This window comes from Heterocephalus glaber, unplaced genomic scaffold (genome assembly GCF_053883595.1).
Source record: "Heterocephalus glaber isolate CG9 unplaced genomic scaffold, H.glaber_assembly_v1.0 deba00001461, whole genome shotgun sequence".
In the NCBI taxonomy this organism is placed as follows: Eukaryota; Metazoa; Chordata; class Mammalia; order Rodentia; family Bathyergidae; genus Heterocephalus; species Heterocephalus glaber.
Genome location: NW_028258308.1, coordinates 45306775 through 45330553, shown reverse-complemented (window position 1 = coordinate 45330553; position 23779 = coordinate 45306775). Strand labels below are relative to the sequence as shown.

Sequence of the window (23779 nt, the reverse complement as noted above, 5' to 3'; positions counted from 1 at the left end):
TGCAAAAAAAGTATGTGCAGCATTAAGAATATTTACATTCAGATATCCATTGACACCATCTATTTTCAAAACTTTTTCACTACCTAATTAGAAAATGTCACTATTAGGCAGTAACTTTCCAATCCATCTTCCTTGTTCCCCGGTAAATTCTTCCACTTTCGTTTCAGTATTTTGCCCATTCTAGATACCTCATATAAGTGGAATAATATATTTGTCTTTTTGTGTCTTGCTTACTTAAGTTTTAAGGATTCACTCATGTTACACAGCATTTATCAGAAGTTCATTCCATTTTATGGCAGAATAGTATTATACTATGGACATATGCAACGTTTTATTTATAAATTCATTTGTCAATGGCCATTTGTTTTTTTGGTTTTTTTTTTTTTTTTTTTTTACCTTTTGGCTATTAAGAATGATGCTCTGATGAACATTTATGTACAAGTATCTGGTTGAGTTACTAAGTCTTTTTTTCTTTTGGAGTTACTAATTCTTGTGGATAACATTTAAGAATAGGATTACTAGATTATATGGGAATCTGTTTAACTTTTCGAATCACCAAACTTGTTTCTACAGAGCTGCCCCATTTTACATACCCACCTGTTCCAATTTCTTCACATTCTTACCAATATAAATTTTCCTTTTTTTTTTTTTTTTGAAAGGAAGAGGGTATTAGTCACCCTAATTTGTATTAATCAGCAACATTTTCCTTATGGAGGTAATGTTGTCTTTTCATGTACATTATTGACTGTGAAATTCTGCAAAAATTTCAGTTCAAGTTTTTTGTTTGTTGAATTGTAGAAACTCTATATATTTGGATTTAATCTTTTATCAAGTATGTTATTTGCAAAAGTTGTCTCCCATTTTTAGGGACTGTCTTCTTTCCACTTGATAGTGTCCTTTGATGGACAAAAGTTTTCAATTTTGATAAAACCCCTTAATTTATTTTTCTCTTGTTGCCTATGCTTTTGTTATCAGTTCTAGAGAATCACTATCAAATTTTCAATGTCATGAATATTTTCCTCTAAAATTTTAATAGTTTAGCTCTCATATTTAGGTCCTTGACTTAGATTGAGCTAATTTTTATACATAAGGAAGGGTTCAGCTTTCCACATGGATATGCAAACTGTGCAATCCCTTCCTCTCTTTTTTTTCTTCTTTTTGTCTCTTTTCTAATTGTTCTGGTTAGAAATTCCAGTACAAGGTAGATAGAAGTGGTGATAATGGGTATCTCTGTCTTATTGCTGATCGTGGAGGGAAGGCATCCAGTCTTTTACCACTGAATATGTTAGCTACAGGCTTTTTTGTATATGTTTATCACATTGACGAAATATTCTTCTCTTTCTAGTTTGAGTTGTTAAAATTACATGTAAAGTGTTGGATTTTGGCAAATGACTTTTCTGCATCAACTGAGTTAAGTTCATGTGTGTTTTTCCCTTCATTCTACTAATATAGTGTATTAATGACCTTTACAAGTATAATGTTGTTTCTTTTAAAGTAGTTTCATAGTAAATTTTGAAACCAGGATGTGTCAGTTCTCCATTCCGGTTTCTTCAAATTTTCATACAAATTTTAGGATCAGCTTGTCACTTTCCATGAAATAGTCTGCTAGAGATTTTGATTGGGATTGCACTGAATCTTGCAATACCCTGGAAAGTCTCTCCACTGAAGAGTGTATTTTAATTGATTGCAGCAATATTTTATACTACATATCTTCCACTTCTTTGTTGTTAAACTTATTCTTAAGCTTTTTACTTCTTTTCTTTTGTGGTGCTGTGGATTGAGCTAATAGCCTAACTTACACTATGCAAGTGCTCTGAGCTCTGAGCTGTATCTCCAGCCCCTAGGATATTTTTATACTATTGTAATTTAATTTTCAAAATGTTCATTGTTAATATACAGAAACAAATCAAGAATGGTGCCACCTACTTTTCTAACTTAATGATATACACATCTGCCCATGGCAGGTATATACAGGATATACTTCATTCTTTTTAATGCCTCTACGGTATACAGATGAATGAGAATGCTATTTCTGTAGTGCTTAACCTTCAGGTTGTTTTAAAATTTCATTATTTCAAATAATTCCGTAATTCCTTAAGGTAAATTTCTGGAGCAAAATTGCTGGTCAAAAGATATATACACTGCTGGGTGTGGGGGCACATGCCTATAATCTCAGTACTTGGGAGGCTGGGGCAGGACAATTGGTATGAGTCTGAGGGCAGCCTGTGCTACACAGTGTGTTCAAGGCCCACCTCAACTATATGGCATGAGACCTTGTTTCCAAAATAGATGTATGTACACAAAGAAGGTTAAAACACAGGTTTTAGGTAGCAAAGAAACAAATGTGAGAACTTGCCTTTTCTTAACAAAATAGGAGATAAGAACAAAAGTATTACAAAGTTCAGCTTAGATTCTCAAAATTTTGGGAAAAACTTACATAGATTTGATTATAGATAAATGAAATAAATACCAGGTAGCAGTGAGGATCCAGTTATACTAAGAAATGTACTTTTTTGTGAAGACAATCAAGGAAGATAGAATTTTCTTTCACTGGCTTTAGTAATTTGGGTTATAGAGAAAAACCTTGGGGCTATTTGAATTAGGTTTTGATAAGCTTGGCCTAGAACAGGTCAAAAAGATAAGGAAAGGGGGCAGTGGTGAGAACACAGGTAAACAGCTGATATACACATTGGGTTAGCTGGAAGGTAAGGCCAGGTGAGAGCTGATGAACAGAAAAATTCCAGTTTTAGGTAACTCCAAATCCATGGCTGGTTACTGGTATGGGAGTGAAGAGATTGCAGCCATGCAAGGCATCAATCATTCTCCCACAGTCCCCCACACAAGGACAAAGTGAGGTGGGCACACCTCACACTCAGTGGTGATCTTGCCCTATGACAAAGAATAGCTTTTGGACCCCAGTCCTTGATGTATTAACAGCCACTTCATTTTTCTTATTTAAAAAAAACTCATCAATTTAAAAAGCTTAATATGTTTTTAAAGTGGTCATGAGAAGCTTTCAGAATATAATTTTCTAGGTTAAAAAAGATGATTTAAAAAATGTATTTTATCTAATACAACTCAAAGTGTTTATAAATTTTTTTTTTAAGTTGGCAAGTAAATCTGGCCCAAAAACTATACCCTGTTTACCATAAAATCCGGACAAAGATCAAAATTATTGTGGCCTCGAATTTTTTCATTATCTGATGAGGCAATCACCGTAAAGTGAACCTAATGCTTGCAAGGATATCAGAAATAAGCATGTTTGGGCTACTAAAATATTTTTACCTTGAGTGGTGAGCTGCCCTTCTTGAGCCTGTACACAACGAAGCTCTTCAATGGTTTCTTTCAGTGAGTCCCTTTCTGTTCTTAACCTCTGACAGATAGACATAAAGACAAAGAAGATTCATTTCAAGTTTTATGAATATATTCACCTACGCTCTTTACCTTAGCTAATAAAACAATGAACAACAGTGAACATGGGCATGTTTTATCTTTCATCACAGAAGGATCTGTGAAAGATCACAGAACGAGAAAAAGCAACATTTTTTTTTTTAAACTTAACAACAGTTGAACTATGGCAAAGTAGTATGTTATCCATGGTTAAATGTAAGAAATGAAGCTACCTACTACATCCTAACATTCTTCTCATTAAATATAAAAGATCAAACGATAAAAATTAAATGTCCCAAATCACAAAGAGCAAAAAGAACTTGAAAAGATCTAAAATATGCTCAACAAAAAGAACTATTGTCTACATTAATCCTACAAAACAGAGGAGCTACTTAAATTTACAAAAAAGTCAAGAATACAACAATATAAAAGAATAGCAGGGGTAGAAAAGATAAACAGGTATTAAAGAATGGAAGTAAAAATTTTCTTTCCATCTTTTATTTTAGATCTTTTTAAAGCAAATGGAAATTAATTTTAAAATGAACAGAATCTCTAATTTTCATGAATAGATGAAATTAATAATCAAAACATGAGTTAACTATCATTGCCTTAATCTTAGCAGTGCTGAAAACCAAAAGGCCTAGTATGTATACAGTACTCACATCCTTTTCTTTTTGAAGGCTGTCAACTTTTTCTTTTAGACGTTTATATTCAAAATCTAATTTATCCGCTTTCTTTGATTCTTCAGATAATCTATTTTGTAGTTCTACTACCTGATACAGAAATGTAACATTAATGTTTATAGTCTGAAACATTAGAAATCATCCTATGGGAGCTGGGACTTTAGTGGTAGAGCCTGTGTACAAAGTCCTGGGCTTTATTTCCAGCACTGCCCCCCCCCCCCAATAAATAACCTTATTTTCTTTTCTGCATGTCTATGAAAACCTCTTCCTTACCAATACTCAAATAAATGAGTATGATCTAGCAGCTTAATACAATGGAGAGAAAAAGGAATCAAAATCTGCCTAGATACTACAAGGCTCCTAAACCAGAATCATCTGGAGTAACAATATTGAAACTATAAATCTATAGGACTTTCATTTCCAACAATACAGATAACTGGGTAGTCTGAAACACTTCTGATATTAAAAAGAGAAAAACAGAAAAGGAAAGGGAGAGGAAAGGGGCAGGAGGGGAAGGGAGGGAAGAGAAGGGTAGAAGGGAGGAAGGGAAGAAAGGAGGGAGGAAGGGAAGAAAGGAGGGAGGAAGGAGATCCTAGGAAAGGGAAATCCAAGCTAAGTTCAAAAGAGGCTAAAACTAAAGTGAGAGATGAGATTCTTTCAGAAGCTACGGGTGCCACAAGGGATCAACTGCCCTTAACAGGAATCCTGGGCTCTGAGGTCAATAGGAGTCAAGTGGGTATTAAACCGCCATGGGATATAAAAGGTGACGAGACAGTAAACAGGTGGGTTAGGAGAAAAACCCATCAGCTAGCAAGATAAACTGGGTTTAAAAGAGCCTAACTTGGAAACCTGTAACCATATCAGTTAATATACATGGATTTGTGTTTGAAATTTTATTATTCATCTTGTCTGGGAAAACCTTAACTAGGCAATTAGAGTGGTCCTGGTTAGTGATGCAGAAAATCTGTCTGACACAAAAACACATACTGTCTGGATAAACCAAATCTCAACTCAGTACCCGCGGTTCCACAAGATAAACATGAACCAAAGCTAAAATGACACAGGCCACAATTTTACATAGGCATAATAAACAAGAATCAGCAAGGGCCGGGGATTTAGCTTAGTGGTTTCGCTGCCTGCTGTGCAAGAGCAAGGACCCGAGTTCGATCCCCAGTACCAAAAAAAAAAAAAAAAAAAAAGAATCAGCAAAAATATTAATGGCATTAACAACAACAAAATCTGATTAGTTCTGAAAAAAGTTCAGCCATCTTTTCCTTCGTATGTTTTTCTTGCTAGGCAAGGTGGCATATGCTTGTATCCCAGCTATTTGGGAGGCTGAAGTGGGAGGATCACTAGGTTGGGCTATAAGTGGCAACCTGGAGAGTCTGTGTCTCAAGAAAAGAAAAATAAAGGGGGGGAGGAAAAGAGGGAGGTAGGACAGGCAAGTAGGGGTGTAACTCAGCACTCAAGTGCTACAAAAATGTTTTCTTCTATTCAATTCTTTTTGTTTTCTCCTCAGAAACACTAATCAAATTACTCATTTTATATTTCATTTTAAAATATAATTCATAGTTTTTTCAGGCTGTATTAATTTTAGGTAAATTCTAAGTCCATATTCAAGTTCATCAAATCTTTCAACTTTGTCATTTACTTGAAAAATTTCATTCTCAAGTGCTGAGGATAAAATATCTCCATCAAAAAACTTGGCAGTCATGCATGGTATCATTCAGGGCTGCTGTACTAAAACACTGAGAATTAGAAATTTTCAGTTTTACACAAATTCTTTCTGAGAATGGTAAAAGACAGACTACTCTCCATCTCAGTTTACTGAGCTAGTGTAAGTTTCAGACCAACACCAGAAAAGAAAGGCATATGAGGTAGAAAATTGCAAGTGAGTTACAGGGACAAAATATTATGAATAAAATGGGCATGGTGGTACACATGTGTAATCTCAGCTAATTGGGAGGCTGAGGCAGGAGGATTGCCAGTTGAGGCCAGCCTGGGCAAGTTAGGGAGAACTTGTCTCAAAATAAAAAACAAAAAGAATGTAGCTCAGTGATGGATTGCCCTGGTTCAATCCCCAGTAACACACACACACAAATTTGAAAATAACAAATAAATGCACTGTGACCAGGCTAAATTTGTTTTAGGACTGTAAGGATGGTTTAAGGTTAGAAGATCCATTATTATAATTAACCACATTAATAGAAAAGAGAAGCATTATGATTCTCTTAACAGATGTAGAAATAATAGTTTATTAAATCCAATGTTGGGGCTGGAGATTTAGCTAAGTGGTGCTGCTGCCTGCCTCACAAGTGCAAGGTCCTGAATTCAATTCCAAGTACCAAAAAAAAAAAAAAAAAAATTCCAACATTCATTTAAGGTAAAAACTCTTGGTAAATAAGGAATACAAGAGACCTACAGGAAAAAAACATGTAAGTTATAAAAATAAATGTATGTGTATGTATGTATGTATTTGAGACACTATGCAGTTCAGGTTGGCCTTGAACTCACTATGTATCCCAGGCTGGCCTTGAATTTGCAGTGATCCTCCTGCCTCAGCCTCCTGTAATCTGTTGAGATTATAGGCATGTGCCAGTATGCCTGAAGTGATAAAAAAATTTAAAAATAAGAGAAATTCAATTCTTAAAAATGAGTAAAAGAAAAAATAGATAATTTGCAAAAGAAATACAGACAGTAAATATATTCTAAGTAATGCAAACCATTTTATAGTCATCCAATTGGCAAAACTTAAAAGTTTTGAGAATATAGTACTATGCTGGTGATAATGTGGAGCAAAGGAATGAATAAAACACTACTGTGGAACACAATCACTCAGGAAATAAACTAGTAATACCTAATTACAGCACAGATACTATAAGAAAACCACACACACACACATACATAAGAAGATATGATCAGTAGTATTCAGTGGAATTTACGTACACACACACACACACAAACACAGAGGGTTGGGGGTGGTTATCATTCTATAGGTCCTTCAGCTATAAAATGGATACATTTTGATGGTCACTCAGTGGGATACTGTACAGCAAGGAAAATGAATAGGATAAATTTATGCCTACTGACATAAATGTATCCCACAAATGCACTACTGAGGAAAAAAGTAAATTACAAGAGTATTTTCACTGAGTCATTTATATAATGTTTTGGTATATGTCAAATGTTATATAATTTTAAGGACAAATATATATGGAATAAAAATATATAGGGTGGGGTGGAGGGGTTGAAGGGAGGGCAGGGGAATGAGAAAAATAAGAACCAAGATATATTATGTAAAGGTGCAAGTTTCCAATGATGAATGCCATATTGTATACCTAAAATGTACCATTAAAAAGTTAAAAAATATATAAACAGATCCACGGGAATGAAAATCTGAAAACAGTCCCAAGGTTACCCATAAGGAGTGAAGAGCATGTTTTACGTTTAAAGCACGTGCACTTCCTGTGTTATTCTTTCGGGGTCACATATTTATTACACTATCAATTTAAAATTTTTTAAAAATCTGCTATAGGGAACAATCAATAATCTCTGTGTAAGACCTACATTTAAAATTCTCTATTACATTTTCTTTACTACATTTATCACTATTTAGTTAAAAGCTGTGAAGACAAGTCAGGAGCATTTTGACACTCGTGTGTGTGTGTGTGTGTGTGTTGAGGGGGTGCTGCATCCCTTAAGAATGTGGCTTCTGCTCTTACCTGTCTCTTGTATGTCTCAAGCTGACTTCGAGCTGCATTGGCCTTTCTTAACTCTTCCTCCAGACTAACAGTGTTTTGCATATACATAGTATTCTTCTCTTCTAAGAGTTTAACCTGGCGTCTCAAATCACCAAGGTCTTCTAGCTTCTTTTTATAAGATTCCACTTGACCTTCTAGTTTAGACACTTTATCAGAAGAATGTCTAGAATGAGATGGGAAATTAAAAATCAGAAACACATTGACGGTTGGAAAGCTGCTTGAGACAATGATAAGCTCAAAGAGATTACCAGGAAACAACATGTTCTAATGAAATTACAAGATGAAAGGAGAGCCCAGGTTAATTTTTTATTCAGGTTAAGAAAAATGACCAAAATTACAGCAAAATATATGAATAATGCTAAATAAATTAAGAAAAGTAAGTAGGAAGAGGTACCCAGCAGAATCACATTTAGCACAAGAGTAAAATGAAAGATGTGGAGTGTCCAAATGATTTAGCAATGAGTATGTCATGAGATCACAGGAAAGAAGTTTTGGTAAATAAGTTTTGGTAAATAAGTGGAGAACAGGCAGTGGCAAATTTTAGGAAGCAAAGGAAAGACTACACATTTTACCTCGTGATCTAAGTTTATTTCTGGAAAGAGAGCAGTGATGTCTTTTTATCTTTTTTAATATTAAAGAGACATGGTGTGTGTGTGTGTAGGGAGATTCAAGATGCAAAGAGAAATGATAATTGAGCCAACACAGTCCCTATGTATCATTTGAGACTCCCAACAGTGAAGACAGTTTCAATTCTGAATAGATGGAAGAGTAACAGGTTTGTACTCTCAAAGCAAAAAAAGGTGTGGGAATTTAGGGAAGTTCAGAGGAGCAGGAGACAAGGGCCATGGAGAGTTCAATAGGTGACAGCTTCTTCTCTCTGAGCAACAGGCAAGAGGATCATCTACTGAGACTAAGGCATAAGGGTGGTGTGTGGTCTGTGGGCAGAGACATGGGCAGAGTTACGAAAACATTTAACATCAATGACAGCACAGAAAACAATGTACTGATGCATAGGAAAATGGTGGGCTGGAGGAAGAATCCAATGTTAAGATCATTAATCTATAGTAGGACAAAACTCTATCACTATGTGATGTTCTTAACATTTTCAGTTATCAAAGAGCAAATGTAGAACACAGAGGTGGAATAATTCAACAGAGGACAAGACATAGAATGGTAGAACAGTGACATGGCAAGCAGTGAGGTGCCTGAGACAATAACTAAAAGGGAAGATAAGAACATCTGGAAGGAAATGAAGCCTTATGATGTGATATGTGCCAACATCTAAGAAAAAGGAGAATCGAGTCCCTGAAGGGCTCAGAATTACACAATGGCAGGAGGAAAAAAAGCTCTGGAGTACAAGTACAAAGCCATGGTTACAGTTTAATTTCTATTTAACAAATATATCATGGGTTTGCCAGATCATTCCAAGTGTTTACAAATATAAATCTGATTCCTCATATAAACCTGAGGCTAGTCTGTATTATTTCCATTTCACAGATGAGAAAACAGCTACAGAGAGGTTAAATAAATGGTGGATCTGAACTCAGGTAGTGTGGCTCTGAAAGATGCTGTTCAGAGAGCCTCGTCTGTAACAGCACAGACAAAACTGCTCTGTCTGTGATCCCACACAAAGGAAAGACTGCTTACCTAAGAACATCTATTTCATCCTTTAGAGACTGGGCTTCATCAGCTAAAGTAGTTAGTTCATCATTCTGCTGCCGAAGTTCAGAGATCTCTTTCTCTAACTCCTCACAGCGTATCCGATAATCATCTTTGGCTGCTTCTAGTCTGAAACCAAAACAAAAGAGATCAAGAAAGTAGTACTTATTGTCTCATAATTCTCTTAGAACAGCAAAATAAAATAAAAACATGAAACATGGGAATAAACTCTTTGTTAACATGTCTCTGAATCTGTGGCAAAAAGATGTATTCCCAAGTCATAACTTCATGAAAAGGATTCCCTGCTTCCGAGATTTGGAACAGGTGACAACTGGCAACCATTCTACTGATGGGAAGCTAGACACCAAAAATGTTCTCCCAAATACTGCAGATAAAAATTGAAAGTTTTATTCCTTGATTATGAAAGTAAACTTTAAATTAAAATATATTCCTTGAAAATATGTACAACACAAATACAAATGACATATTAATCCAGATAGGTAAGTGTTACAAACACTTTGGAAGTGCATTCTCCAGTCTCACTTCCGTTGATATTTTCCCCTAAAACACAGGTAATACTCTTCCTACTTCAAATTAACCAGATGTGTTAACATACATCTTTCTGTTCATTTACAAGGCTCTTCATCTCTCCTGTCATCTTATGCAGTTGATCAATTACTTCACCCTCAGCTCTGTTTAAATTTTATTTTGAGATAGGGTCTATATTAAGTTGCCCAGGCTGGCCCTGAACTTGGGATTCCCCTGCCTCAGGATTATAGGCACGTGTCACCACAGCTAGCCTAATACACAGAGTTCTGAGTGTTATATAATTTAATTGATTAATCTTACATTTCAGAGTTTCTGCTTTTAGTGTACAATTAAAGATTTTTGGTTAGTATTTCACTTTTAAAGTTTTTAATTTCCCTGGAATTCATTTTGGTATATGATGAAATGTTGGGATCCAACTTTTCCTGCGCTAGGTCAGCAGTGCTGTGCCTGCCTGGCAAGTACAAGGTCCTCAGTTTGATTCTTGATACCAGAAAAAACTATCCTAAACCGTTTAACAAACAATTGAGACTCTCCCTGTTGGTTAGAAAATAGTAACTTAAGCATTATATCTGACTGTACCAACACTAGTTAATAAAAAAATATTGAACTGTATGGTAATGATAAAATATTTGAGTTGCTAAGGTACTTCAAAATATAGTATTACAAAAATGTATTCTGAAATAGCACTAACCACTATTTCCTTAATAATGAAAATGCAATTTCCTAAGCCATATTTAAAAGCTAGCTACAATTTAGAAAAGATGTTAAGCCAGGCTTGGATCTTACTGAGTTTCTCTTGCAAAGTGAAAATGTGGATAGTGATCTCAAACTTCCAGTCTGAGGAATCTTTTGCACTCAAAATTACTGAGAATCCTAAAGAACTTTTGGTTGTGCTGGTTTTAATCTATAGATATTGTCATATTAGTAATTAAAAGTTAAATATATTTACTTAGTTTATTTGAAAATGACATAATAAATCCATTATGCTAATATAAAGACTATGTATGAAAAAGACAGTTTATAAAACTAAGAAGTGAGAAGGGTGGCACTGTTTCACACACTACTGTGATTTATAGCTGGCTTAGCAGAACACAGCTGGGTTCTCCTGTTTCTACATTCATTTGCTGTAACATGCTTTTTGCTGAAATACATAAAAAAAATTTACACTTGCACAAGATGTAGTTGGAAGACAAGGCCTTGCCTCTCTGAAGTAGTCTACAAGTACCTCCAGGGTACTTGGATCACATTTTGAACTACTAATGTAGACCACAGGAGATGCATTGTGCCTAAGGTTTCTGAGAAAACTAAGCTTTTCTTTTTTCTTTCTTTCTTTTGGTGGTGGTAGTGACCATCTAGGTTTGAACCTAGGGCCTCCGCACTGAGCTACATCCCCAGCCCTTAATATTTTTAAAATTTTAAGACAGGGTCTCACTAAATTGCCCAGACTGGGATCGAACATGCGATCCTATTTCAGCTTTGCAGAGCGCTGGGATTACAGGCATGTACAACCATGCCCAGCTAAGAAAACCTTTTATTTTTTCCTGTTAAGGCATAAGGAAAAATGAGAAAAAGTAACTACTAACATTTCAATGAGGAATAAAACATAGCAGATACATTACTATATTACTTAATGATATAAAAAAATCTAACTGATGTCTAATTTCTGTTTTAAAACTAGAAATCTACAGTTAGATTTAAAAAAAAAAAAAGGGCCGGGAATTTAGCTCAGTGGTTCCAGCGCCTGCCGCACAAGTGCAAGGTCCTGAGTTCAATCCCCGGTACCAAAAAAAACCAAAAGGATAACACCAGGGATAGAGCACCTGCCCAGCATGCAGGAAACCCTGGGTTCCATTCCAAGCATAACACACATACACTCAACAACAGAAAGAGAAGATGTACTTTGAAATCCCTGACTTGCAGTTTGTGGTCTACTCTGCTCAATTAATTTTTTAAAAAGTAATTTCAGAGGGCTGGGGATTTAGCTCAGTGGTGCTGCCGCCTGCCCCGCAAGCACAAGGTCCAGAGTTCGATCCCTGGTACCAAATAACAACAAAAAAAAGTAATTTCAGATCTTGGGTGAATTTAATCTTTGTGATGATTGTTCCAATTCTCCTTCAGCACCTTTCATTAGCATGCTTCCTGTCTTCCTCTAATATTTTCTTGTGTGTCTTTGCTTGCCACAAAGCTGCAGAGTATGGCAGGTGGAAGTGAGTCAGGTGTGTGGGATGCAGAGATTTGGTTTCTTTCTTTCACTCAGCCATTTTGCAGTTGGAGCACTCTGCCTTCAAGAAATGTTGAGAATGTAGCTTTGTTAGAATTTTTCCTAGACATGAAGTTTTCAAGTTATGTGGAAAGATTTTGGCAATTTGGTTACTACACAGCCCTCTTGGTCTGCAGTTGCCTAGAAGTCCTAATGTTACATTCTTAATTTTAAATAAGTTACCAAATTTTTAAAGATTAGATTTTAACGACCTTTTACCTAAATGTTTCTTCTTGTAGTTGTTCTAACTGAGTTTGGAGCTGCAAATGCCTCCTTCCTGCTGGACTGTTGGGGTCTTCTATAGAATCAGACTGATTGAGCCTTTCCATTAATATTTGATTTTCTGCCAATAAACTGCTTTTCTCCTCTTGCAATGCTGCAACCTGTTGGAACACAGAAAAACAACAGTTGTTCCATCCAGTTATGCTGGCATCAGCTCAATCGCTAAGGAAGTACAGTCACCTGCGCATACACATTCCTATTATTTTGGAATAGTGTACATGTAGAATGAGCACGGGTTCATTCTTCATTTATTTTGAGAAGGGGTCTTGTTGTGTTGCCCAGGTGAGTCAAACTCTAGGACTCAAGGGATCTTCCTGTCTCCGCCTCCCAAACAGTAAGGATTACAAGTGCATGCCTTAACATCTGGCTTTATTTCACATCTAAAAAAGACTTCACAAGAAGATGTATAGATGGCAAATAAGCACACACAAAGATAATCTGGGCTGGGGATTTAGCTCAGTGGTGCCGCCACCTGCCTCGCAAGCCCAAGGTCTTGAGTTGAATCCCTAGTACCAAAAAAAAAAAAAAAAAAAAAATCTGTATTAGTCAGCAAGGAAATGCAAACCCAAGCCACGAAATTATCACTGGAGTCTCACTACAATGGATAAAGTTAAAAATACTGACTATACCAAGAGTGGGCAAAGATGAGAACCAATGGAAGTCTCAGACACCTCCCTGAGAATTGTAAAACATTTCAAACACTTTGTAAAATAGTGCAGCAGTTTCTTGAAAAACTAGCATGTAACTACCATATGATTTATCCACCCATTCTACTCCTAGGTATTTATACCAGAGAAATAAAAGCATATGCCCAGACAATGCCTTATTTAAAAAAATAAAAGGTTTCAGTAGCTTTATTTATCAAGTGAATGGATAAATACATTTTAGTATATCCATATGATAGAATACTATTTGGAAATAAAAAAAATTTAGATATTGACACTGACAGAGTGGAAAAATCTCAAAAAAAAAAAAAAAGATACACTGCATGATTTGCATGATTCCCCTTAATATAATTCTAGGAAATGCAAGCTAACCCGTAGTGACAGAACACAGAACTGGGGACTTATGTGGGGACAAGGGCCACAACGAAACTTCTGAAGAGTGACGGGCTCTCTAAATTTTGTTACTTATTTCACAGTTCATATGCAAATCAAAATGTGTCAAAACTGTATACATTAAATACAAGTAGTTTACTGTATTATCAATTATATCTCAATAAGATGACACAAAGTTGCCTGCTATTACTAAGTCTCCTTCCCCAGTCCCCATCTTCTCCTGAACAGGTTCTAGTCAGGGTGTTGGCCCCAACACTTTATTGCTTTTCATAATCATCAACAATTCCCTATCACTAAGATCTTCCGACAACACTCACAGGACCAATACTCCTCTTAAAGCATTTTCTTTCCCTGGCTTCCGGGACCCTTACTCTCCTGGATTCTGTAACCAACTCACTGCTTTCACCTCATTCTCCTGAGTTGATTCCTTTCTGTTCCCCCAAATTATCTAGACCTTTTTCCCCCTAAATATAGTGATAGCTTCCAGTTCCCTGGGTGTAAAGACCATCTATTTTTAGCCTAGAACCCTAAACTGGAGATCATCTCCACTTACATGTCCAACAGGCATCTTAAATTTATTTTCCAAATGGAACATTTAAAAAAAAATACACAATAATTGTACATACATGTAGGGTTCAGTGCATGTGCTATCTTCATACATATATACAATGTGTAAGGATCAAAGTAGGATAATTAGCACACCTATCATCCTAAACTTAACATTTTTTGTACTAGAAACATTCAAAATTCTTCCAGCTATTTTGAAAAATACAATAAAGTACTGTCAACTATAATCTCCCAATGGCTTTGCACATTACTTGGTCATTATAAAGACATATATGAAGCCTCTTCAGACTATCTCTTCCTATTTTTTTGTAGCCTCTCTTCTCCTCCTGCCATCTTCACCTTGATGGTTTTTGAGTGTATCAAGTTACACTCCTATCTCCGGGCTTTTGCACCTACCATATACTTACTTTGTAATTCTCTTCCCCTAGCAAACTTGCTACTCTAACTTTCTCAGGACTTTACTAACCCATCACCTTCTCATGAGGGCCTATGTTGACAACCCTGTTTATTTAAATAAACTCCCTTTACTCTGCATTCCTTAACTTTATCTTCTGTGCTTTATTAACTGATTAACTGACTTCCGTTACTGGGATTTTCCTCTCTATTCCCTATTTCGTTCTTCCTTCTCCCTTTTTCTTTTTTGTGGTACTGGAAATTGAAGCCAGGCCTTCGTACTGAGCTACATCCCTAGCCCTTTTTTCTTTTTTTTTGGTAGCGGGGATCGAACTCAGGTCCTTGAGCTTGTGAGGCAGGTGACGGAACCACTGAGCTAAATCCCCAGCCCTCCTTTCTTATTTTTTATTCTGAGACAGGGTCTCAATTGCTAATTTGCCCAGGCTAATCTTAAACTTGTGATCCTCCTGCTACAACTTCCCAGACTGTGTTTTTTCTTTAGAACGCTTATCACCACATAACATACTATTATATTTATCATGTCTTCTTTAGTGGAATGGAAGCACTTTGGGGTCAGGGATGTTTTATCTACTTCTGTTTCTCCCTTTCCTAACTGTATCTAGAGACTAGAATAGTGCATGATACACAGTGGATATTCAGTCAATATTGCTGAATAAATCTGAAATGTCAGCTCTATACTTGCTGTGTTTCCAAAATTGCATGTGGTCTTCCACTCAGCTATACCAGCTTCCCAATACTCATTTCTTTGCTACTAATTTCTAAGGTCAACTATATATTGGTCAGAAGTATGATCTATATGACATAGATCCTTCAAAATTTAATTAAGAATTGTTTAACAGGATCACACATGGTAAATTTAATGATGGCTGAGTGTTTAATATAGAAGTTTAATACAAGAATTATTACATTAGCTATAAGGCTGGAGTGTAGCTTACTAATAAAGTACTTGCCTAGCATGTATGAGATTCTAGGTTCAATCCTAGCTAGCAAAGAAAAAGAGACTAGCTAATATTGCTAAAGAATTTTAATATATATGGCAGAAATCCTTTTACATACATACATACAAAAAGACAATTTTAGAAACACATAAATATGATTTATGGAAAAAAAAAATCCAACAAGGCTAAGAAACTTATAATGAAAAGCAACAATTTCCTACTGAGTTTTCTCACTTTTCAGAGATTACTTTCTTTTTTTTTGGTACTGGGGATTGAACTCAGGTCCTTGCACTTGCGCAGCAGGTGGTGAAACCACTGAGCTAAATCCCTGGCCCTTCAGAGATTACTTTCAACTATTCCTAATGTGATGGCTTTTGGTTTTTGTATTGGTTAGCTTTCACATTTCTGGGACAAAATATCCAACACCTGAAACTTAAGGGAGGAAAAGTTCCATTTGGCTCACAGTCATGGTCAACTGGCTCCAGGCAGAAACATATTGGTAGTGCAATGCTACTCACTTCATGGTGCAGAAAGCAGAGCACAGAGAAAGACCAACAGAGAGGAAAGAGCCAGGGACAAGATAAGAGTCCCCATGGCCATTGTGCCCATGACCCAGCCAGACACACCCACAAATGAACTTCTCATAGATTAACCATCAGTTATTACTTTGTATCTCTAAATATGTTATATACTATTGTTTCTAGATTTATCAACCTTAGACATTATCTAGTGACTCTGTTTTTTGACACAAATTATAGCAAGCTGAGCCATTCTTCCCTATCACAAATATAGTTCTATCATGATTCGCACTTCAATTACCTATTGGTTTACTTCGCTTAATCACTCACTACCCACCCACCCATCCATGGTTTCACTCACTAACTCAGATATGCACCGTGTGCCTGTCATAGGTGCAGCACTGCAGCCTTTTGCTAAGTATTAGGGATGGCCAGATGAACAAAGCATAGAATCCTTACTCCTATGTGTTACATATTCAAAACAATCACAATAAACAAACATATACATACAAATCTTATAAAACCAGAAAGTGAATTAATACATGCAAAATCTAGAAGAAAAAGTGCTATGCAGAGGGTTAAAATAAGAGACTGGCCGATCATGGAAGTCCTCCTGTGGACATCCCCAGATCTACTGTGATACCTAAGGCATGCAAGTGCCCGATAAATATTTTATGACAAATGAATCAGCTGACTTTGAGCTGAGACTGGATCACAAGGAGGAGCCAGCCATGCAATGGCTGCTGCACCAGAGAATAGTTCTCAACCCTTCCTGGTGAGATGAGGATGTCAACAGCTCTCCTCTTCCCTCATCTGTCCTGTCCCATTCTATTTCTCAACTCCTGTCATCTGTACCTTTACAAGTTTAAAAAATTTTATTAATACATGCTTGTAGTATACAATGATTACATTCACTGTGGGGGACTGGCACATGTACCTGACACATTTTTTTTTCATTTGCCACATCTCTTGGTCTCCTTCTCTTTAGCAAAAGATCTATTTCCTTGTTTCCTACTGTCTTTTATTTTCCACTTTAATTTATTTATATTTTGGGTTTTTCATATAAGAGAAATCATGTATTTATACTTATGTCTGATTTATTTCACTTAACATTATGATCTCAAGGTGCATCCATTTTCCTACAAATGACTCAATGAAGTTTACCCTTCTTAATGGCCGAAGAGTACTACACTATGTATAAACACCACATTTCTTTACCCATTCATTTGTTCACGGTCGTATAGGCCTTATCCAAGAATTAGCTATTATGAGTTATGATGCTATAAACATGGGTATGGATCACTGCAATATATCTTTAACTATTTCAGGAAGATACCTAGGAGGGGAATAGGTGGGTTGAATGGTATTTCTAGTTTTAGTTGTTTGCAAAATCTCTATGAGTTCTGTAGTGATTATACTAGTTTACACTCCCACCAACAATATAAAAGGGATCCTTTTTCTCTAATAGACTCACGAGCATTTGTTATTATTTGATTTCCTCACAGTAGCCATTCTTTCTGGAGATGGAATCTCAGTGTTGTTTTAATTTGCATTTCTCTAATGGCCAGAGATGGTGAACATTTTTTCATGTATTTATTGGCTATTTATACTTCTGAGAAGTGTCTATTTATTTCATTGCTCAATTCTTCATTGGGTCTTTAATTTGGGGAAGATGTTTAATACTTTTTAGTTCTTTTTATATTCTAGATATACATCCTCTGTCCAAGGAATATGTACAATAATGTTCCTCTATAGGACAAGTCTGAATACTGGAAACCAATAAAGTATACATTATGATAACACAGATGCCTTTATTCTGGCCTTATTACTACTCTCTCCACATAAAAGGATATTACGCAGCTATCTCTTCTCTTCTCATAAGTTCCCTGCAACACTAGCACTGATCTTGCAACCTATCCAAACCAGAGACTGGCAAACTTTTCTGTTATAAACACAGATCAGCAAATTTAGGCTTTGAGAAGTATCTGCGGCAAGTATTACAAAACTTTGTATAATCAGACGGCAACTTGTAGTTTGCCCATCTGAGTGCATAATTTTATATTATCAAAGATAATACTTGTAAAAATAATGAAGTCATAATTCTTATTATCTGTATAAATTCTAAAATCTGAAAAGTAAATAATGCATTTACATTTCAACTATGTAACAATTACTTCCTATGTAACTCAGTAAGTGTGATATGATTATATGCCCTTTACATGCATCCACGGCAATGACCAAGTCCTGTGCCTTTAGAGTAAAATCCACGTAATATACAATATAAACTCTGTGTAATGCACAGGCCAGTTTGTACCTGTCAGCAAGTACCAGAGCATGGACAGTCATTTCTCTTAAGGGTACATCTCTCCATTCCTTCCAAGTCCCCTTTGTTATGAAGTAAATTCCACATGCATAATCTTTTTTCTTATTTTTTGTTTTATGAGATTTCCTCATCTTTAATTACTCTAGTAACTTTTTTGGACAATTTTACTTTCAATCAACTGAAGTGTTTTCTTGATCTGATTTTTCTTTTTTAAAAGTAAAATAACAGCCTTAGAAAAATAGCATCTTGTCCTTATTTTATAGATGTAGTATCTTCATTAAGGCTATTAGATTGAAAAGAATAACTTTTTAACTCTCCCAAATTTTACTACTTCCTCTAAGGTTATTTTTTTGTTTATCTTGATCCTTTTTCTTTTTTAAGTAGTTTTTCACTATAAAGACTGGCAACAGCAAAAGGCAACTGGAAGCTCTTTACCCTATAATGCTAATAGTCACTCTAACCTCTCTTTAGATAAGAACTGTATGACTTGGAACCTGGCTATAGGTCTACATATACTGCAAGACACTATGAACAACATAAGAACTGTGCAACTCCAGTCGATAGGTATCCAAAATTTTGACTTGGTTTCTCTGAATTAATAAAATAGATAATATAGCGTATGTAAGTAACAAAGCTATTTTTAACTTCTTAGCTTACTTTATGCAACACCAGAAGCCTAAATTTAATATTAAATAAGAAAACATGTCTGCTTAAAAACAATAAATGCTTGTTTTCACATGAACACATATTAAAATATTATTATCAATATTGCTGCATTGTACTTGTCAAGTCACACAAGTACATGAAACGCTAGGTACACACAGATTTTAATTCCACCGACTGCATGGCAGGTGCAGGGGGCAGACGTGCTACATTGTGCCCTCACTTACAGTGTTCTGTTGTCATCTATGCAGATCATGCTTGAGCACCAACCAAGTCATGAAAAATACTGACAAAATTCATGTAATAACTGTGAAAAGAATACGATCTTATGGGACCACATTCCCAGATGTCCAGGGTCACATGCAGCCCACAGGGCGTGAACTGGATATACCTGCTCTAGCCATGGGCTTACAATAGCCTTCTGCATAGAAGGTTTCTGGGGTTCTGCTACAGCAGCTCCTCTGCTCACTCTGGGACTATTCCTGGCCACTGCAATCTTTGCTTTTTTTTAGCCATATAGCACTTTTCTACTGCCTTTTGGCTTCTGAGAGGCTGAAGAAGACCATGTACTAGAGCTACCTATACCTAAACTTAAATATTCAAAATCATGTAAGCTGGCTATTAACCTCCCAGTAACTTGAATTAGCCACTGAAAGAGTATTTCTACTATAGATACTGGTAAACTCCATAAATCTGGTTTTTAAAAAAATCTTCCCTGCTCTTCCTAGAAGTCAATACTAGCACACTGTGAAGACATGTGTGCTGATCTCTCTCATTTCTTGTTCCCCTGTAGGTTTGTACTATTTTAATTCATTTATTATACATTTAATAGGTTGCTGAAAAGTATAGAAATAAAATTTGTTTAACCAGAAACTTGTTTTTTCCCTTAAAAAAAAAAAACTACCATCACATGCTATACTACAGGCAGAACACAGTACATGTGGTAGCACTTGGCAGACCTCTTACCTGCATATCCAATTCATGGCATCTTTGAGCAATTTCTTCCTTTGCTGATAAAGCTTCATTTAGTTCCTCTGTAGTTTTCTTCAACTGGTGAAACAGAAACACTTAATAATTATACATGTTACTCCAACACAGAATTAAAACATCTCTCTTCTTGTATTTTTTGGGAGGTGGTAAAGGGAGAAATATCAAGATCTTTTCTGTATGACTCAAAAGAAAGCACTTCTATCTTTGAATTTCTTTCTCTTTTTTTGCTTTTTGAGGCAGGGTCTCACTATGTAGTCTAGGCTGGCCTTGAACTCAATATGTAGCCCAGGCTAATCTCAAACTTGTGGTGATGCTCCTGTTTCATCTTCCCCAGTGCTGGGATTACAGGCTTGTGCCACCACCATTAAAGGCTTTGAATTTCTTTTAGCCCTCAGTCTTATCATTTTTGTCCTTTGAATTTTGCTCTTCTCTCATATTAAGTTTTCTTGCACATCATCATCCTTATGGACTACTTGATTCTTGGTAATGCTGATTCTTTTGTTTTGGTTTTTTGAGACAGGGTCTATGTACTTCAGGCTGGCCTTGAACTCACTATGTGGCCCAGGCAGGCCTTGAACTTGTGGCGAGCCTCCAGCCTCAGCCTCCCGAATGCTGGGATTATAGGTGTGTACCACCACGCCTGACTTGCTGATTCAATAAATGAAAATTTTACTTTGATAAGAAGACAGAATAGGGGTTTCAATTGCTAAAATTAACAGCTAGAACATTTCAACACAAAATTTTTTGGTTATATCAGATCTTTAAGCTAATTTGCATTGCTCCATTTTTAAATAAAAAGATTTCTACTATTCTGATTCTCAATATAAATTAAGCATTTCCAAACTGTGCCTATTATTATAAACTTTTAAGTTAAAAAAGTACGTACAAGAATGATTAAAATAAAATTGTCTTTTGTTATTACCAAACCTCTGGGCAGTAAAGATGGGAAAAAAAAAAAGAAGCACATTTAAAGTAACAGCTTTTTGGGGCCAGGGATTTAGCTCAGTAGTTTTGCCACCTGCTGTGCAAGCTCAAGGACCAGAGTTTAATCCCCGTAACAAAAAAATAAAAGACAAAGTAACAGCTTTTAAAACCAATACCAGAAAGTAGCCAAAAGACAAATTTCAACTTTAGGTTAAAAATTACATTAAAGATTTTCATGTAAGACATTTACAAACTATAAGGAAGAAATGACAAAAGACAATACAAAGATTTCTGTTCATGCATTGGAAGAGATAACAGAACTGGAGCACACAAAAAAGTATAGCAGCATTTTATTAACAAGTGATATTAAAAATTACCAAATAATTTTGCCATTAAAAACATGAAAATACATTGCAGGACTCCTTTAAAAAACAAAACAGTGGTTTCCTTGAGTATTTAAAAACAGTGCACAATTATATACCTGGTAGCCAGAAATTTAGCTCAGTGACACTGTGCCTGCCTTGCAACTGGCAAGGTCCTGAGTTCAATCTCAGGTATCAAAACTAATAAATAAATACCTGGCGATCCAAGTCAACATACGCATCATTTCCAGAAGAGACAGGAGACTCTTTACTCATTAGCTGAAATTAAAATATAAATGATTATAATTGTGAGGCAACAAAGATATTCTATATAATATATAAAGAAGAATATATAGCCACTACTTAAATATAAAAATTAAACTGAAAATACAAAAGTAAATGGAATATTTTCCTGTAATTAATGCTTTTGAATCTGGAAATTTTTATCACTCCAAGATAATGCCTTCATTTAAATTAGAGGTCTACCTGGGCATGGCGGCCCAGGTCTGTAATTCCAGCACTCTGGAAGGCTGAAGCAGAAGAATCACAAGTTCTAGCCCAGCCTGGGCAACTTAGTGACAAGACCGTGTCACAAAATAAAGAAAAGGCTGAGGATGCAGCTCAGTGTGAAAGTCCTGGGTTTGATCCCAAATACTGCAAAATATATACATACGTACATAAATAATAAAATTACAGGTGTGATTTCTGGTGCTCATTTTCATTTTAAGCCCCAGCCATTAAGAATTAAGTTAAACTTATTACTAGAAAGACAAATAGTAAAGTTAAAAATGTGGCTAGGTATTTTAAAAAGTAACTTTACAGTCAAAATAACAGTATTAAGTACTTATTTCTGAGTAATAAATGTGGACAGTATTAGCCAAAATTAACTGGCTGATGAGAGTGTGGATGTACATATATATCCCCTACATATTTGCTTCTCTCACTACTGCACTGCAAAGAGAAGACCCAAAGGGCCTGTAATAGGCTGAGACTTAGGAATTCTGAGGATGATTAAGCTAGGCGCAGACTCCAACGGCCCCAATCTTCTATGGTTTCTTTCTTATGTACACTCTGAAGGACAAAGGGTGGAGAAACAATCAGAAATGTGATTTTGGCCTTCACCCTGCTCTTCAGAGAACTGAAGTGTTACCTTGATTCAGGGGTGCCTTTACTCTGTAATAGTGGCTCTCAATATGAAATTCTCACACCAACAGCATCAGCACTGCCAGATTACTCATTAAAAATGCAAAGAGTTTATTAGGCTTATCCTGTTGAGAAAAGCTGGAACACTGACTGTGGGGACTGCATACCAATCCAGGATCACTTAAAAGCAAATTAAGCTGACATCTTGTGTGAGTAATTGTATTTGTGGTATTTTAATGGTTGTGACCCAACTAAATCTTGTATGATATAAAAAGGGACAACATTTTAAAAAGATTCACCAATTCACAAAAACTGACAAACTCATCAACTTCTTACATTTTATTTTTTGGACAGGGTCTCATTGTGTCGCAAAATCCTGGGCTCAAGCACTCCTGCCTCAGCCTTGTAAAGAGTCAGGAATACAGTCCCATGCCACTGTGATTCAGCTTGATCAACTTTTCAAAGGACCTGTGTAATAGAACTTGGCTGGTTTTCGTCCTAGTTCCTAGGAGGTGGGAATCTAAACTAAGAAGGTGGACTAAGAAGATGACTCTAAGGGGGCTGTCCATACCAGAAAGACCAGTCATGTGTTGAGCCACTTGACATAAGCCTGACCTCTAGGAAGCAGACGGCTGAAAAGTCATTTCAACCATATGTCCAAGGGGTCAATCAATCGTACATATGTAATGAAATCCCAATAGACTCTGGATACCAAACTAAGCTTGTCTGGTTGGCAAAAACACTGTGTATTCTCACAGGCTGATCTGCCAGGAGGATACTGTCCTGAATTCACTGGGAGAGGGCAACAGAAACTTTGCATATGGGGACCTTTCATACTTTTTGACATAAACAAAACTTAAAATTCAGAAATGCATTTAATTCTATTTGTATCTATCTGCCATAATAAAATCACTATCATTGCTGAGTTTCCACTCTTTGCATTGAATTACAGAACTTAAGGGGGTAGTGGGAATTCTTGAATTTGAAGCCAGCTGGTCAGATGTGAGGGAGGCCTGGGGATCCCTAAACTTGGAGCTGCTTTCAGAAGAGAAGGCAGATGTAAGGACTATGCTTTTAACATATGAAGTATGGTACAATTCTGAGTGTTGTCACTGCAAAAAGATTGTCAAAGATCACAAATTTATTTGCATTTGGCATTTTCATGTTTGCCTTTTGTATTTTTCTCTGCTAGTGCACATTCATACTCTACATACCATTTTCTATTCCCTTTAAGGGACTAAAAATAGTTTAATATCCTGACATTGACCAGCTATTATTCTGTATTCTATTTGTAT

At 36.0% G+C, this 23779-nt stretch overlaps 1 protein-coding gene across 5 annotated transcripts in view; it reads right to left on the bottom strand.

Moving 5' to 3' along the window:
- Hook3 (hook microtubule tethering protein 3) overlaps window positions 1–23779 on the bottom strand; it is a 110502-nt gene that overhangs the window by 36212 nt on the left and 50511 nt on the right. For 3 of the 5 annotated variants that reach the window (XM_087180411.1, XM_087180413.1, XM_087180414.1), the window contains exons 7-14: window positions 21558–21620; window positions 20032–20115; window positions 12522–12685; window positions 9482–9622; window positions 7796–7997; window positions 6588–6677; window positions 4053–4163; window positions 3286–3373 (exon numbers count right to left, since the gene is read on the bottom strand). In XM_087180411.1, the coding sequence (XP_087036537.1) occupies window positions 3286–3373; window positions 4053–4163; window positions 6588–6677; window positions 7796–7997; window positions 9482–9622; window positions 12522–12685; window positions 20032–20115; window positions 21558–21620 (943 nt within the window). The remainder of the gene's footprint in view (window positions 1–3285; window positions 3374–4052; window positions 4164–6587; window positions 6678–7795; window positions 7998–9481; window positions 9623–12521; window positions 12686–20031; window positions 20116–21557; window positions 21621–23779) is intronic. The other 2 variants (XM_087180412.1, XM_004855259.4) reach the window with 1 other exon arrangement.